An 18,759-nucleotide genomic window follows, 5' to 3' on the forward strand; every position below is an offset into this window, starting at 1 on the left:
CAGAAGGAGTGTTCGACGTCACAGCATGTATTAAATTCATTGATGCGTGGGGGGAGGGGGATAAAGGTGAGTCCTTTTCTGAGGACTGATCGTTCGTCCTCAGTGAGGGGGAGGACTGGAGGGATGGTGAACACTCGGCAGGGCTGGGAGCTGGGATCTGGTGTGGGTGTGGAGCTGGGAGTGGGGACGGGCCAGTAACTGGAGTGGGTGTGGTGGTTGGGGGAGTAGGGGTAGAGTCATGAGCAGGGGTGGTGTTCCCCTCAGGGTTCTGGGGGGCAGGGATGGTGACAGTGGGATCTGGGAGGGGCGTGTCAGCAGAATGCAGGTGACTGGCATTGGTGGGGGTGCATGTGGTGGCAAACATGGCAGTGGGGGGGGGGGGGGGGGCGGAAGTCCTGAGCGTGTGACATCAGCGATGATGTGAGGGGCGGAAGTGATGTCATGTGTGGTTGTGAAACATGAAAGGATTCAGAAATGATTTACAAGGATGTTGTGAGGGTTGGAGGATTTGAGCTATAGGGGGAGGTTGAATAGGCTGGGGCTGTTTTCCCTGGAATGTCAGAGGCTGAGGGGTGACCTCATAGAGGTTTGTAAAATCATGAGGGGCATGGATAGGGTAAATAGACAAAGTCTTTTCCCTGGGGTGGGGGAGTCCAGAACTAGTGGGCATAGGTTTAGGGTGAGAGGGGAAAGATATAAAAGGGACCTTAAGAGGCAACATTTTCATGCAGAGGGTGATGTGTGTGTGGAATAAGTTGCCAGAGGAAGTGGTGGGAGGCTGGTATAATTACAGCATTTAAAAGACATCTGGATGGGTATATGAATAGCAGGGTTTAGATGGACATGGGCCAAGTGCTGGCAAAGGGGACTAGATTAGGTTGGGATATCTGGTCGGCATGGACGAGTTTGACCGAAGGGTCTGTTACTGTGTTGTTCATCTGTATGACTCTATGACTCTATCTCCAGCATAGAGAATTGTGCATGCTTAATTATTGAGATTTTCAAGATAGTTCAATCTTTTTTTTTGATAAATGGAGGTAGTGTAAGAAGATGGAATTAAAGTTGAAGAAAATGCCATGATCTTAATGATTTGGCTATTTTCTGGTGCCAAGTATGTTAATTTTCAGAAAAATTTGCAAGTAATTCTTTGATTAACAAAGCTTTCTTTTGTGTTTTTCAGAATTTCTTAGAAACCGTGAGTTCAGTTATATCTATTGCGTCAGTAAATACGTGGAGAATTCTCTCAAATACCAGCCAAAACAATACCAATCCTAGTTCTCAATTATTGCAGTCAGTAGAAAATTTTAATACTCGGCTCAAGTTGCAGAATAACACATTACGTATTAAAGAAAATAACCTTGAACTCAGTGCTAATAGAATTGTTCAACAGATTGACGTCTCTGATTTTAATGTCACCTTTGCTAACTTTTCCGCTGTGGAATATTCCAATTTAAGTGCTAATATATTCATTTCGTCTGAAGAATTTTCAGATGCAGCAAATGCCACAGTAATCAGTATCGCATATCCAACATGGATTGACATTTTACCCAATACCTCAACTTTTGGTAAAAACTTCTTGATTAATAGTCTCGTCGTGACAGTAACAATAAATGTTGAGAAACCTATTAACATCAACATGACCTTCTCACCAAGAAATCGCACATTAGATTTCAACAGTGCCATGTGTGCGTTTTGGGATTTTAGTGGCAATTTATGGAATGATACTGGCTGTGAATCCGAAATAAGGGGAGAAGAAATCATATGTCACTGTCAACATTTAACATCCTTTTCGATTTTAATGTCTCCTGTTACCAATAAAAGTCCAGCTTTGAGTTATATCACCAAAATCGGAGTTGCCATCTCAATCGGAAGTTTACTAATCACTATTATTATAGAAGCCATAGTGTGGAAGCATGTGACCAAAAATAAAACCTCATACATTCGCCATGTTGGAATTCTGAATATTGCAGTAAATCTGCTGGTCGCTGACGTATGGTTCATTGTGGCTTCAGCTGTAGAACCAGGAAAACGGGCTTGCACAGCTGCTACTTTCTTCATTCATTTTTTCTATCTTGCCTTATTCTTCTGGATGTTAACCCTGGGCCTGCTGCTTGTCTATCGTTTACTATTCCCTTTCCATGATCTCAGCAGATCAGTTATGATGGGAATATCATTTGCCGTTGGTTACCTGCCTCCATTGATAATCTCGATCATCACAATCGGAGTTACCTTTCCAAGAAACAGTTACACCAGAGAAGGTGCCTGCTGGCTCGGCTGGGAGACCGAATACCCTCTGCTTGCATTTGTTATACCTGCATTGGTTATAATCGCAATCAATGTCATCATTTTGTTTATAGTCATTTTTAAGTTGCTGCGACCAACAATTGGGGATGGATCCAGAGCCAATAATCAGGAGAGAGATGCATTCAAACAGATTGTGAGAAGCATTGCTGTGCTAACCCCAATCCTTGGACTCACCTGGGCATTTGGAATACCAACCTTTCAAAAAGATTCCCCTGTTGCTTTCCATTATATATTTACAATTCTCAATGCTTTTCAGGTGTGTATTATTTAAGATTCCTAACTTTTGACTTCCCACTGGTTAACCCATATTTATGCAATAGAATTCATCAGGCAGTTATCAACAAACTGTGATCCATTAGCTTAGTACTGTCTGTATCTGGAAATGATCAAAATCTGACATCAAATTAGCCCAGTGCAGCCAGTAGAACAAAAATATTAAAACCGTAAGAACTACGGATGCTGGAAATCAGAAACGAAAACTGAAATTGCTAGAAATGTTTAACTGGTCCAGCAGTATCTGTGGAGAGAAATCAGAGTTAACTTTTAAGGTCCAGTGACCCTTCTTCAGGACCCCACTCTTCACAGATTTCTCTCCACAGATGCTGCCAGATCTGCTGAGCATTTCCAGCAATTTCTGCTTTTTGAGCAAAAAAATTAGTTTTCTTGACAATTATTCTCTATGGTAAGAAAAGGAACTGGAATTTCATATGAGATTTGTTTATGTAGTGTCTAACACATCAGAATTTCCCTAAGTTTGTCCGGTATATTTTTTGAGGTCTACTTATTATAATGTGGAGAAAGGAAGATATTTTAGTCTTACAGAGATCACCAGTGGTTCTACATATATATATTAATATGATTTGCTTTTAACTTTGGATGTTCGCATTTTCAACTTGTGACAAATGAATTTTTCTGTTTGTCTGATGGGTTTGGTGAATTCTTTTCAAACAACCTGATAGGAAATTTGCCTTTAGGATGAATGGGTTTTTGCTTATATTAGGAAGTTTACAATCAACAATATTAATAATTGTGAATTAAGGTTTCTGTTATAAGTTTCTTAGTAGAAAATACATGGGAATTGCCTATTGCTTAGAAGAAAATTATTTATTCATTTTCATGTTCCACAGTGGTCTATGGATAAAAAAAAGGACATATAAAGCAGTGTTCCCAAGAAATAGAGGGGTTAGTAAAGGAAAAGTAACTTAGAGCAAGGAATAGTAATTGTCCCAGTCCAGAGATTTCATAAAATCCTGAAGAGGTTACTTGAAGTTGAAATTGGTTAAGCACAGGTATATGATAACTCCAGGTAAAAGTTATCAGATTTTCCCAATGTGGAGCTGATGTCACAGTTAACTTAAATAATTTGAAGTACTAGATGAAGAGATTTTATTCTCTGGGTGAGCGCAGTACAAAGGGTGCTTTTGGGTACTGTAAAGGAGATTTTTGGGAATTGATCAGATGATATGTTACTGTGTGTTCCAAAACATTTAAATTTTTGTTATAAGTAAACAGTATGGTTTATTTTAGTTTCCTTTCATTTCTTTGATTTGATAGACTTTTGTTTTATTGTTAAATGAGTGCTTCAGTAGGAGCCCACCTTGTTAAAAAGAAATCAAAACTATATATGATCTATCAAGCCAGATTTAAATCCGGGATTTGACTTGTCCAGAAATATTATTAACTAAGATCATGAAAACACTTAGAATATTGTGGAATGATTATCTCTGTGCATCATGAGGCAAAATTTGGAACATATGAGGTATTAATTGGGGCAGAGTTAGATCATGGGGTAAGTCTTTGCCAAGTCAATATTAAATTTCATATCACATAAAGATGCCAGCAAATAAGCCAATTTCTGATTAAAGCTGCTAGGTTTGAATCCATGTGAGTATCTGCATCTTCACGGCTAAGTAAGTAATTATAACATAATAAGGTTGCAGTCTCAGATTTTACTGTTTTTTGAGATTTATGGGCTCAGAAAATCTGGCAGTAATATGGAAGATAAGGTTGCAGATGATAATTGCATTTCCAAAACAGCTTGTGGGTACAAAAGTAGCAGTGATTTTCCTGAACCCTCTTTGTCCAGCAATCATCAAAACAACTGCTGTGATCTCCACAGACTCTTCTGCTCACTGTGTCTAAACAGCCTCATCCTCTGTCTCCAGGTCCTCTTCCTCCTCATTCTTTCAAGGCTTGTTCCACCTTTATTTCTGGAGTCTTTCCTTGACAATGGTTTCTTTGTGATGGCTGAAGCTCAGTCTCTTTGATGCTCCTCCCTCCCGTGGCAATCTTCCGTGAAATCTCCAAACCTCTTTCTTCTTGCAATGTCCAGAACCCAATCCATTTGTTCAGTCCCTATAACCCCACACTTCATTATAATACTGACTCCATGGGAACTCTCTGTAGTGATCTCTGCACTTTCTTCCAGAGCTCCTCCTCATTTTGTCCAGAATTCCTCCTTAAAACTTTCCTCTTGCCAATTCCAGAACACCTCCACATGACCTCTATACACCATCTATTCACTCTCTTCCTTGTGATCTTGGACTATGTTGTAACCTTCACAGTCTCTTCCCACAACTTCCTTACTGATCAAACCACACACCCTCTCGCTGTGATTTCTCTCCCAACATCTCCAGATCTTCCGTGTCCTCTTCTGCTGCAGTGGATAAGCCCTTCAGTTTGGTCAGCTTCCATACATGAAACTGAGGATTAAAATCACGTTTATCTATATTTCACAGCCACTGTCTTATCCACTCTCCGTGCCCACCTCATGGTATATATCAAAACAAGGAAATGCTGTTTGGAACGCGTTAGGGAGAATTAGAACATCCAAATTTGGGGCATAGCTCCAGTGGGAGAGTGATTATAATGAGCAATACACAGGAGGACATAACAGAGACATAGACAGACATCTCAAAAGATTGCAGCACATGTTACAGAATGGGATAAGGTCATGAAGTGATCGGAAAACACATATGAGAAGGTTAAGCATATTGATCACCTCTGCAGAAGAAATCTGCAGTTAGAGGGAGCAGACTTTGTAGGCTTAAAGCCAGTCAGGCAACATGCTTGATGTTGTTCTGCAGATTCACCAGAAATTTGCTCTGAGAAGCATTCTGTTAGATATTATTGCTTGAAAGAAACCTCTGCTTTTAGCTTCTATTTCAGTATGAATAAAGTATTGACAGTTTTTCTAATAGTTGAGATAGTCATTTAAAAAAAGTGTTTACAATCAATTAAAGATCTATTGATTAACTGCTTAAGAATTATCTTTGTTTTTTAGGGATTCTTCATTTTAGTCTTTGGAACATTCATGGACAATAAGGTGAGCCATTGATACTATTTCCATCGCTTTTCTAACATTTCTGTTTTCACTTCACCTGATGAAATGCCTTGTTTTGCTGTTAATGTAGGTACGTGAAGCCTTGCTGAAGAAGTTTTCATTGAGAGGATTTTCTTCAAGATCAAAGGTGAGGTTATGAAACTAAGAATGACAGCAATATGCATATGAAAGAGAAAAATGTATTAATGATTTTGGTAGAAACCTTTCTCAAAACTAACATGGATAGAATTGGTTTGCTATTGTAATAATGAACAAAACAAAGGAAACGGAAGGATATTAACAGTGTATGTGATGTATTTTATATATATGTATGTTTAACACAATGTCCCATAGCATGATCCAGAGAATTAACAAGAGGAATGGACACTTGAAGATTCTTTGTAAGGAATGAGATTAGCGTAGGTTTTTAAGGGAAGGTAGAGGGAGAGAGAGAGACGGAGAGTCTGGGAATGAAATTCTCAACCACTTAGGTTGAACCCTGAGGGATTAGTAAGAAGCTTTTCTGCAAATCAGAGGGCAAAGGAAGAAGAAACAAGATGAAGAAGTGTTTAATGAATGGCAGGGCACACTGGGTAGCTCAGAGGTATGGAGGGATCTTGAGATACTTATTCACAGATCCCTGCAGTTGCCAGAACACATAAATAGGATAGTTAAGGCATGTGGGACACTTGCTTTCATCAGTCATGGCATAGAGTATAAGAGCAAGGAGGTAACATTGATGTTGTAACGAGCATTGGTCAGGCCACAGCTGGAGTACTGTATGCAGTTCTAGTCACCTTGTTATGAGAAGGATGTGAAAGCACTGGTGGGGATACAGAGGATATTGCCTGAGATGGAGAAATTGAGCTGTAAGGAGAGACTAGATAGCTTGGATTGCTTTCTAGAGAGCGCAGACTGATGGGGGCATGATTGAGGCATGTAGGAATACCAGGAGTATGGCAGAGTGAATAGAGAGCATCAACCCCTTTGGTTGAGGGGTCAATCACAAGGGGACATGGCTTGAGGGTGAGGGGCAGAGATTCAGATGGGATTTGGGAAAAACCTTTTTCACTCAGCGAGTGGTGAGAATCTGGAATGCACTACCTGACAAGGTAATGGAGGCCAAAAACCTTACAACCTTTAAAAAGCATTTGAATGAACAATTAAAATATCATAACATTCAAGGATATGGGAAAAGTACAGGAAATTGGGATTAGTGCACTTTTACTGGTAGTTATGTCAGTAGAGACCCAGTGGGCTGAAGGGCCTTTTCTACACTGTATGTATCTTTGAAGCTATGAAGATAAAGGAGAGGAGTTATACAAAGGGGACCAATTTGGGACACCAAAGGATGAAGGAAAATACACAAGATTGGAAAAGGCTCTAGAGATGAGGTAAACCTGAGACTATGCTGTGAAGTGAAGAAAAATTGGGATGTGCATTGATAATCTGCTCCATATTTAACTAGACTAAAATAAAACTGTTACTGATCATAGAGCCACAGGCTTCAATTTTCATTCCTGGGTTAGAAGTGCAGAGTCGTGAATTTCCTGGTTCTGTGAATCTAGCTGGGGATTTTCAATGCAGGATTTTGGCATTTCTTGGAAGGTGGGTCAGTCAACCCCAGGATGACAGCAGATGCTGGCTGGGTCTAAGGTCTAACTCTAAGCAACAGCAATATACTACCGCTTAACAAAAAAAGGATTGAAAGTAATTCCAGTGGTTCTCATTCATTCCAACACACACACACACACACACACACACAAAGCTTAGATGTGAAGAATGGGACTTGTGTCTGATCTGACAATAGAATGCTCAGGCATAATTTACCGATTTCTCTTGCAAAGTGTGGAGGGCAGTGTATCAGGTTACAGCTAACAAATAGTTCTCTACCATTGTATTAACTTGGCCCCTCACTGGCTATCAGCTCATTAAGGGGGCAACATTTTGCCGAGCATTTCATTGCAGACATGGTGAGAAGAGACAGCAACTGTCTAAGGCAAACTCATCCCATTATTATCCCTTCTTCCACCTGTCTCACCACTGCCAGGATGGGGATAGTCCCAGCTCTTGACTACAGTCCTCCGTCAGTAAGATGGCATTCCACCAATTAAAGAGCAAACAAAGCTCACTTAGCATCACTAAGACTGTCTATGTAGATCTGACGTAGAAGCAAATTATTGCCGATGCTGGAATTTGTACTGAAATCTCAGCGGGTCAGATAACTTCAGTAGAGTGAGAGCAAGCTAATATTTTCAAATCTATGACTTGGAGGTGCCGGTGTTGGACTGGGGTGTACAAAGTTAAAAATCACACAACACCAGGTTATAGTCCAATAGGTTTATTTGGAAGCACCAGCTTTCAGAGTGCCGCTCCAACCACCTGATGAAGGAGCAGCGCTCTGAAAGCTAGTGCTTCCACATAAACCTGTTGGACTATAACCTGGTGTTGTTCGATTTTTAACTAATTTCAAGTTAGATGATACTTCATCAAGCTCTCTATGCTGCCTGACCTGCTGTGTTTACCAGCACGTTTGTTTTCAATCTATATAGACACGAATTTGATTTTGCAACTCCTTTTTTGCCTTTCTTACATCTAGACATGACCAAGGCTCACCCGTGCCAACCCATGCAACCTCATGCCATCTCTCCATCCCAATGCTGTCTCATATCCATGCCAGTTATAGCCTATTTCACTCACAGTCCTTTTGCTTTCACCTCCCAGTACCAACATTTTGAGTATTTACATGTACCCATGCACATTAGAGAAAATACTATTGTTCTGTTACTCAAATTTCTATTTTCTAGACTACAAATTTTGAGAAAAGCACTTTCATTCATAAATATCCATTTTGACACTTGTTGATACTTTTCTGCTGTTGTAGATTCATCTTGACAGTTCATCACTTGTTGACAGTTCTTGGCAAATTGGTCAATAACAAAGGATTAATGTATAATCTTGTCCACAGTTCACAATCCCAAAGGCAACTGGCCTGCCCAATGCATCTGTGACTACCATCTTCAAAGGATCCCTGACCACCAGACTAAATTGGTCTGGGACCATAGAAGTACCTCAATTTCTCAAGGAGATGGCAATGAGAATAGACCTGTTCTTAACCAGTCTAAGATCTGAACTACAAACTTGAAAATCTGATTTCAGTGGAGATCATTTAATTGCCAGCTTCTTCCAGGAACTGCATGTGGTGGAACTATAGTCCAAGTCCAGCCCAATCCCACAACTGCAAACATTAAAGATGCAAAGTTTGAGAATGGACTTTGAACACCCAACCTCTTCAGGCATTTTCAACACTGTAGGTATCATCACCATCTTGGCAAAAATTGGTTGATGTTTTGTCTCAAATAATACTCCAATTCCATTGTGAGGAATATTGCTGTTCTCCAATTTTGACTGCCTTACTAGCCTTGGGCGGAAATAAAAGGAGCTCAGATTTTCCTTGTTTAAGCCACATTGGTTTGATTACATTTAGTCAAACTATGCAAGTCAGGTAGTACCTATGAATATCATAAGTCAGTTTTGCTGGCTCCTTTTAAAAACAACTTTAGTCCATGAAAGACGCAGGTATTATTTGAGTGATGGAACTCAAAACAGTCACTGGACCTGAAACATTAATTCCTTTTTCACTCCATAGTTGCTATCACACCCGCAGAGTTTCTCTGGAAATTTCTGTTTTTGTTTCCAGTATCCACAGTTCTCTATAGTGTCTATATTTTGTATCTCCTTGAAATTGTTCAATTTTATGAAGTAAATTTGATTTTATTTGATTTACTGTAGTCACATGTACCTAAATATGGTGAAAAGCTTTGTTTGTGAGCAGTACAGGCAGATCATAGAAAGCAAGAACATCCAGAGCATAGAGTGCTTAGACAGAGTGAGGCATTCAAATTACATTGCACAGGAGGTGATTTAAAAGAATATTATTAGCAATTTTTACAAACTTAGAATTTAGGTTGAAAAGTGTGGAATGCTTACAAGAAATTAACAAGTTTTGAGAAGATTTGTAGCTCAGGTTGTAGTTCTGGATGTAGATTTGCTTGCTGAGGTGGAAGGTTCATTCCCAGACGTTTCATCACCAAATAGAAAGTGGGCCATATCAGTTGTGCTTCATCCGGAGGCTCACTGATGTTACCTAGTATGGGGACAAAACATCTGAAAACAAACCTTCCAGCTCAGCAAACAAGAAATGTTAGAATAAGATCTGCTGTAGGGAGCTCGCAAGGAGTTGCCCAATGTCGAGACCATCTTAAGTGTGTTATTCAATGGAGTGAACCTTCAGTTTATTGGTAACATCCCTGTCTCTGAGTTTAAAAATGAAATGCATTAAAATAATTCTGTTTCTTGGATGTGCCAGCTCTGGATATTAGGTTGATATCTGGAGGGATGAATTGTATTGAATATATATATGAATGGATCCAATTCCTGATATGCCTGGTGACTGGACACTAACATATGAGGAAAAAAATACGATAAGATATGTTGAAATAATTATCAATGTTCCCCAGCTATCTTAGATCCAATAATGGGTTGATGTTGCAATGTGATAAACTGCAGATACTATATTATAGATTGGTGGCACGGTGATTTGGTCAGCTCGGCTACCCTTAAAATCATTAGGATGCTAATGAATTACTTTTGCCATTCTCAAACAACAGGTGTCTGGACACAAAATGACATGGAGGCAAATTGTCTGCTGATGGCTCCCTTTGGGAATTATATAAATTTGAAAAAATACCCTAATTGTCACAATCTTTTTCCCCAGAGGTGGTGCTTGTAGAGACAAATCCCATGATTTGTCATTACCAGCTGATTGCTGGTAATTTCCTGAGACATGCTCCCAGTAAGCTCTAAACCTTATCAAATCCCTCTACAGGGTACAAAGAAATGGAATAAAAATGAGAACTGAATAAACATGTATGCGACCATACATTAAAACATGTTTTCTTTTGCTTTTCAGACTAGTCAGAATGTTTCTACTGCAAAGTCTTCCTCAAAACCTCATCCTCGATTTCATGCTAAAAGGCGTAAGTATAACAATGAACCCGAACAAAAAAAAACACAAATAAAGCTATCCAAAAAATATTTTATGCAATTAGCAGTAATTTAATGGTTGTTACTGAAGTGAAGAGATCTTGTTCTGTATAATAAGGGATCAGATTGGCCCTAAAGTTTTACCACAAGATGATTTCAGATGAGAAACTGCATTTGAGTTTCTCTGTCCATCTGCACCAGAAGAAAACTTGGTGGATTTTAATGGCCAAGTAGGAATGGAAGTCAGCAGGAAGAAATATATTATCATGCAGGTCTATGTCTGCCAGTTGACAGTGAGTAAATGTATGCTTGAGTCCCTGAACTATCTTATAAGAACACCAAGAATTGGGGAATGATAGCCTGCTCCACAATTCAATATGATCACTGCTGAACCAGCAAACATCTTTCAATCTTTCACCATCTACCTTCTCAACATCCTGAACATTATAATACAACCTTCTCAACTAAGGTAATAAATTATTCCAATTGCTTTGTTCCAATGCAATTGTTTTTAAATATGGAGAGCAAAACTCCACACAGTATCCCACATGTGCTCAGTTGCAATAATAATTCATTATTCTTCTCTTCAGTCTCCTTGCAATAACAGCCAACATGCTTTGTTGCCTTACTAATTGCTTGCTTTACTTGCATGATAAAATTCTGCATATCTTGCATGAGTACACCTTTGAACAGCTACTCCTACAGGCTTCACAGTTTTTCTATTTTTATAACCAAAAGGAATAACTTTACACATCCCTACAATATAATCCATTTGCCATCTTGTTATCCACTCAATTTATCAATATCTTTGTCCCTATATCAGTCTATATCCCTTTGCAGTCACGCTCTCCCACTGCTCTCTACTGCTAAACTTTGCCCTAAGCTTTATATTGTCAACATTCTTAATACATTACTCTCTGTTTATTCAACTAAGTCATTGATGTACATTATAAATAATTGAGACCCAGCACTGACTCTTGTGGCACTCTACCATGCCTGCCTAGTTAAAAATATCATATGTATGTATATTACTGTTTTCTGTTTGTTAACCATCTTGTTGATATATTGCCTTCAGCTCCATGAGCACCTAACGTGACTATTTACCTTTTGTGCAGCATAATATTTAATGCTTTTTGGAAATCCAGATATACTACATCAACTGATTGCACTTCATTTAACTCTAGTCACATCCTCAAAAAGTTCCAATAGACATATCAAATGGGATATCCATTTATTAAAACCGTATTGGTTTATCCTAACATTAAGCTTTTCTGACAGTATTGCTAAAATTTTCTTAATAATAGATCCCAATTTCTTTCCTAGTAATTGATGTTAGGCTAACTGGCCTGTAGTTTCTAGTTCCTCTCTCTCTCTTTTCTTGAAAAAAATTGTAACATTTGACAATTTCCAATCTGAAAGGACCATTCGCAAATCTAAGACATTTTAGACAATGGCAACTAGTAAACTGACTATCTTTGCAGATATCTCTCTTGGAAGCCTAAGGTGTAATCCATTGGGTCTGAAGGACAGGAAGGTATTAGACCCTTAAGTTTCCCCAAAACTTTGATATTCTTCACTCCCTTTAGCCCCTAGGTTACCACCTATTTCTGGAAAGAAAACTGTGTCTTCTACTGTAAAGAGAGGCTCAAAATATTTGTTCAATGCTTCAGCCATTTCTTTATTCCCTATCATAATTTTTCATCTCTCTGCTTCTAATGGACTGACATTTATTTTAGCTGGGCAAAAGCGAGGCCTGCAGATGCTGGAGATTAGAGTCAAGCTTAGAAATGCACAGCAGGTCAGGCAGCATCTGAGGAACAGGAAAATCGACGTTTCGGGCAGGAGCACTTCATCAGGGTTTATTTTAACTACCTTAGCTTTACTTTAATATGTTTATGTACTTGTAAAAGATCTTACAATCAACTTTTCCATTTCTAGTCGACTCGTCTCTGATTTTACTTTTTCTCTTCCTATTAATGTGTTGGTTATCTTTTACTGGTTTGTAAAACACATCTAAACCTGAGACCAATCTTGCTGTTTTATAAGCCTTTTTTCACTCTAATATTATCCTTAATTTTCCCAAGTGAACCACAGATGGTTATGTTTGCTGAACTCATTTTCAATGTATTTTTTGTTGTTGAATATTTTCAATTATTTCTTTAAATTTTCTTACTGTTCATTTCCAGCCATATGCATTTAGTCTATTTGCCCAATTAATCTTAGCCTGCTCTCCTCTCATACTCATATAGCTGGCTTTGTTTAACTTAAAGATCATTGTTTAAATTTGTAGTGTATTATGTTCAAACATAACATTGAGTTCAATTTGTTTTATTCACTTTTTCCCAGAGGATCATTGACTGTGACATTACTTATTATTTCTGCTTCATTACACAATATTAGAGTTATGATGGCTTTACCGTAGTTGATTCCTAGTTGACTATTACTTCAAGAGCCAACACAGGAAATTTTATGCAAACTTATCTTCTGCTGCACTCCTGCCAATTTTATTATCCCAGTTTATTGAAGATTAAAGTTCCATGCAATAATTTATTGTTTAATGTTCTGCATAATACAGTAACTCCTATTAAGAGGGATATAAATTAGCCCTTACAATGTTTTCTGACAATTGCATTTCTTAATTTCCATCCATATTGATTCTACTTCATGATCTTCTGACACTATATCTTTTCTCACTCATGTCTTTATGTCATCCTTTACTCTCAAAGCTATTTCTCATCATTTGCCATTCTGCCTGTCTCCCCAAACATTATGAATCTTGGAATATTTATTTCCCACTCTTGATCACCATGCCTCTTTAATGGCTACTAGATCTAAATCATTTATCTTTAATTTTGTCACTTACATTTATCTTAATGCAAATGCCTTAAGCATTTAAGAAAGTTTTGCTGTGTTATTACTCAGAAAGGCAATATAGCTTTAAGGCAGGTAGGTGACATTGTGGCATGTGACACTGTTATAAAGGTCTCCATCTTATTTTTTTCAATGAAATTTTTAACACAGTCTTGTTGTTCAACTTTGCCAAACAAAGTCTATGCCCTAGTGCTAAAGGTTGGTTTCCCCCCTCTTGGTAGATTGTGCAGAACTTTAGCATTGTGTTTGACCTTGACTTGTGTCTCAAACTCTACATTGGATCCATTACTAAGACTATCAGCTTGCACCTCAGCAATATTTGTCTCACGCACAGAGTCATGAAATGCCCGTTTATTTCACTCTCTACAAGTGCTGTCAAACCTGCTGAGTTTCTCCAGCACTTTCTGTTTGTATTCCTCATTCTGACTTCCATTACTGTAGTGGTCTTTTGTCAACCATCCAAATTTCAAAGCTCTGCTGTATACCAGGAATCCTGCTCTATCTTCTAGCTGTTGTGGTTCTGTTCGCCGAGCTGGAAGTTTTTGTTGCAAACGTTTCGTCCCCTGGCTAGGCGACATCATCAGTGCTTGGGAGCCTCCTGCGAAGCGCTTCTTTGATGTTTCGTCCGGTGTTTATAGTGGTCTGTCCCTGCCGCTTCCGGTTGTCAGTTTCAGCTGTCCGCTGTAGTGGTTGGTATATTGGGTCCAGGTCGATGTGTTTGTTGATGGAGTTTGTGGATGAATGCCATGCCTCTAGGAATTCCCTGGCTGTTCTCTGTCTGGCTTGCCCCTAGGGAATTCCTAGAGGCATGGCATTCATCCACAAACTCCATCAACAAACACATCGACCTGGACCCAATATACCAACCACTACAGCGGACAGCTGAAACTGACAACCGGAAGCGGCAGGGACAGGCCACTATAAACACCGGACGAAACATCAAAGAAGCGCTTCGCAGGAGGCTCCCAAGCACTGATGATGTCGCCTAGCCAGGGGACGAAACGTTTGCAACAAAAACTTTCAGCTCGGCGAACAGAACCACAACAACGAGCACCCGAGCTACAAATCTTCGCACAAACTTTGAACTATCTTCTAGCTCTTATCAATTTCAATTATTTTCTCAATCTTAACTCTCACTACCTCTGCCAGTTCCTGTAGATCTACATTCCAGAACATGCGCTCTAGTTTTTCCATCTCACCCTCTCTTCACTCCATTAATTTATAGCCTTCAGCTTTCTCAACTCCATATTTTTATGACTTTCCACAATCCCTTCACACCATATGAAAAGCTCTTCATAATTCACTTTTAGGATCACATCTTCAATCTTTACCTTTTTATTATTTTACTTTACCTTCCTTCCATCACTACTAGTGTCCTAAAACCAAGCCATTTCAAATGTTTCGAATGAATGAAAAGGCGCTATAAAGTGCAAATTATTGTTGTTGTAGCCCAATGCCGTAGTTTAAATAAAAGCTGAACAGATAAGTTATTTTAGAATAATCCAGTGTTGTTGTGTGATTTTTAACTCTTCCTGATCTTGTTGTTTTCTTCAATCTTTCAGAAAGTTACAATTTAACGGAGCAACTTCACTCAAGTGATAACAACCCATCTCTTAGCTATTCAAGTCTGAGTTAACTGCTGGAAGTCAATACATCAAATTGAACATATTTCGATGCAGGAGGAAAAATTAAAATGCATTTACATCCCTAGAAAACTTTTTAGAAATAATTCAAAAATAAAATATTGCTTATTTGAAGAATGTATGAAATTAAAATGTGTAAAACTATGTGCACTGGGACATGAACAATGATTATTTTAATTGCAATCAGAAATATCTTCTTTGTGTCTTGGGGAAATAGTTCTTATCAACAAAAATAAACATAAGAGCAAGTGTGGCACAGTGCTGCCTCACAGTGCCAGGGACCTGGATTTGATTCCAGCCTTGGGTGTTTTTCTGTGTGGAGTTTGCACATTCTCCTGTGTCTGCATGGATTTCCTCCCACAATCCAAAGATGTGCAGGTTAGGTGAATTGGCCATGCTAAATTGCCCGTAGTATTCAGGGATGTGTACGTTAGGTGCATTAGTCAGGGGTAAATGTAGAGTAATAGGGAAGGTGGTGGGTGGGTTACTGTTTGGAGGGTTGGTGTGGACTTATTGGGTTAGAGGGCCTACTTCCACACTCTAGGGATTCCATAATGTGATGTAAACTCATGATTGCCTGCAATGCCATTAAGCTCATTTTAAGATTATATTAATATTAGAGAATTATCCATTACTATAGATTCTTCTTTTCTTATAATCAATCTATTTTTGCAGACAACATTGTTAGTATCTTTAGAAAAGTGTTTTTCTGTCTTGTTTAATTGTTAAAGTGCTTATCCCTCTTTTTCTCTCTCCTCCCCCTTCATACACCTTGGTTTATTCCACCAGGTGCTACTATGGGTCTGCTCAGAATCCCTTAAATTCTTGGGCTTCAAATGTTTACAAGAATGTAAAATTGGTGTAAGGCACCGAAATTTTACTTGATTTTCTGTTCAGTTATCTAGAATTTTGGTGAAACTTTCCTCAGGAAACTTATGTTCTGCTTTGTTCTCAATAACTCAGGTTGGCACAGTTCTTCTGGTAGGATTAGTGATAGAAAAAAAATGAAAAATGCCTGCTGCCAAAGATGATGTCACGATGGCTCAGTGGTTAGTGCTGCTGCCGAACAGTGTGAGGAACCCAGGTTCAATTCCAGCCTTGGGTGACCATCTGTATGCAGTTTGCATGTTCTCTGTGGGTTTCTACTGGGTGCTCCTGTTTTCACTCACAGCTCAAAGGTGTGCAGATCAAGTGGATTGGCAATGCAAAATTGTCCCATAGTGTCCGGGGATATGCAGGCTAGGTGGATTAGTCATGATGAATGTGGGGTTACAGGGATGGGTTGCTTCTGGGTTGGATGCTCTTTGGGGGGAGTTGGCGCAGACCCAATGGGCTGAATGCCTCTTTCTGCAATATAGGGGTTCTAGGTTTACCAGGAAGCTGGGTAATGCTTTAGTAACCCCATCCTCCCTCCATCACTCCCTTCCTCCTCAACCCACCTCCTCCCATATCACTACACACTACAGCTCACCCATTTGTTTGCACAGCCTGCTGTTTCCTCAGGGGCAAAAACCAGTCCATGGATTAAATTCCATGGATCTACAACACAAAACCTTCCACAAAATAGAAAAGGAAAATAATTGTCTTGCTCACCTTCAAATAAATTCTAAACCCTTTGTTCATCTGTATGAAATGCTCAGTGAACTCAAAACCATTGTGTAACGTGAAATAAAATACTTGAAAGGAAGCATATGAGAAAATAATTTGCATTTTATTTATAGTAAATGTAACTAAATTTAACAATGTGGTTATGTATAAACTGCAACTACAGTTATTAGCATAAGATTGCTGCATTTTGCTCTAAAATATCTTTTATAGTAGACTTGAAATCTCTTTTTTAACTTGTAAATTTAAAATTCTTTTGAATAATTACTTAAACTTATGAAGGAGTAGCTTTGGTTTAAAGATTACGAATATATTACTGTGAATGGAATTATATCTAAACAAAATTGTTATTTAGAAATTACCATGAAGTTCAAATGTGAATTTGTTCTGTTCCTTTTCATTTTCTTCATATAAGATATTTCCTCTGTGTATTTTTATGAAATTTGCGATTACATGATACAACTCTTTTTGAACACAATTTGTTAGTTAAAGAAGGAATGATATAATAAAGAAACAAAACCGTTTGTAAAGATGGGACCTTCAATGTAACATTATTGAATTTTCTCTGTGCCATTTGAGTTACATGACAGCTGATTTGTGAAGCAGACTGATGCCAACAGCGTGTTCAATTCCTACAACAATTGAGGTTACCAAGAAGGATTGTCCTTCTCAATGTCTCTTCTTGCCTGAGCCATGGGGAGCCTCAGGATAAACCACCAGCAGTCATCTTTCTCTAACAAGAAAGTAGCCCTATGTTCTCTAAAGCTATGGTGACCTAAGGTTTACATGTAGAATACAGATTTATAGATGTTTTTGTATTATTATATGTTTCATATTTCAGTAATTATTGTCTTCTGGTAGTCTTTTAAATGATGACGGTAAAGTAATGAATTTCAAATTATCCACCAAAAACTTGATAGGAACATGGTGTCAGCATGGCTCAGTGGTTAGCACTGCTACCTTATTGCGCCAGGGACTTGGTTTGAATTCCAGCTTGGGACGGCTGTGTGTATGAAGTTTGCATATTCACTCCGTGTGTGCATGGGTTTCCATCAGGTGTTCCGGTTTTTGGTCTAGAGATGAGCAGGCGAGCAGATTAGCTGTGATAAATGTGAGCTTACAGGCAAGTGGTTGGGGGATGGGTGAGGGTGGGGAAGAGGCAGGAGGGCTGGGTTTAGATGGATTGCTTTTCAGTGAGTTGGTGCAGACTCAATGGGCATCTTTCTGTACTGTAGGGATTCTGTGAACAGGGATATAACTGCAAGTTGTAGGCTGTTGCAATTAGACAGAGGATGGTTTGGAAAACAAACAAGAGGGTAATTCAAAAGTAGAGACTATGTAGAAGAGCAGAATAGATGTGCTTGAAGTTAAAAACACAAAAATGACACCAAATTTGTACCATTGCTCCATGTTTGACAAATGAACACTATGCTTATCCAGCCACTTTAAGATGAAAGGGCCAGCACAGTCAATGTGTAATGTAGTTCAGGGTTTTCCTGGCCATTCCCATGAATGTGGGGGAGCTACGAGCAGTAATATGTGTCCTTCTTGGCACTCTGGGTACTGATCCACCAACACAGCTGTATTTGCATCCAGTCCTGGCCACCAGACATAACTTCTCGCCAACATCTTCATTTTGGACACTCCTGGATGATCCTGGTGGAGTTCAGCCAGTATCTGGCAGTGACCTTTGCTCAGGACAATCACTCTTGCTCCCCATAATAAAATGACATTCTCTACTTTGATCTGGTCTCACCAAGTGCAGAAAGGTTTCTGTTCTTGTTGTGATGGCTCTTTTATTTCCCCCATCACCACCAGGTGTTTTAGTTTTGCCAGGACCAGAAGTTTTTGTGTCCACAGTCTGATATTGTCAGTGGTGAGTGAAAGGTATCCAGAAAGTTTAAAACCAAATGAAACTCTTCCAGGGAGGCACCACCGGTGGTGTATCTGCCAGCAGGAAGCGGCTCA

At 39.0% G+C, this 18,759-nt stretch overlaps 1 protein-coding gene across 4 annotated transcripts in view; it reads left to right on the forward strand.

Annotated features, from left to right (window-relative positions):
- LOC122539853 (adhesion G protein-coupled receptor F4-like) overlaps nt 1–17,328 on the forward strand; it is a 94,162-nt gene extending 76,834 nt beyond the window's left edge. For all 4 annotated transcript variants that reach the window (XM_087980154.1, XM_087980159.1, XM_087980148.1 and 1 more), the window contains 5 exons: nt 1,181–2,560; nt 5,588–5,629; nt 5,718–5,774; nt 10,599–10,665; nt 15,106–17,328. In XM_087980154.1, the coding sequence (XP_087836280.1) occupies nt 1,181–2,560; nt 5,588–5,629; nt 5,718–5,774; nt 10,599–10,665; nt 15,106–15,179 (1,620 nt within the window). In that variant the 3' untranslated portion in view covers nt 15,180–17,328. The remainder of the gene's footprint in view (nt 1–1,180; nt 2,561–5,587; nt 5,630–5,717; nt 5,775–10,598; nt 10,666–15,105) is intronic.
- Nucleotides 17,329–18,759: the final 1,431 nt, after the last annotated feature.

Source organism: Chiloscyllium plagiosum, unplaced genomic scaffold (genome assembly GCF_037043375.1).
Source record: "Chiloscyllium plagiosum isolate Xiang-an unplaced genomic scaffold, Cpla_swu_hap1 HiC_scaffold_3, whole genome shotgun sequence".
Taxonomy (NCBI): Eukaryota; Metazoa; Chordata; class Chondrichthyes; order Orectolobiformes; family Hemiscylliidae; genus Chiloscyllium; species Chiloscyllium plagiosum.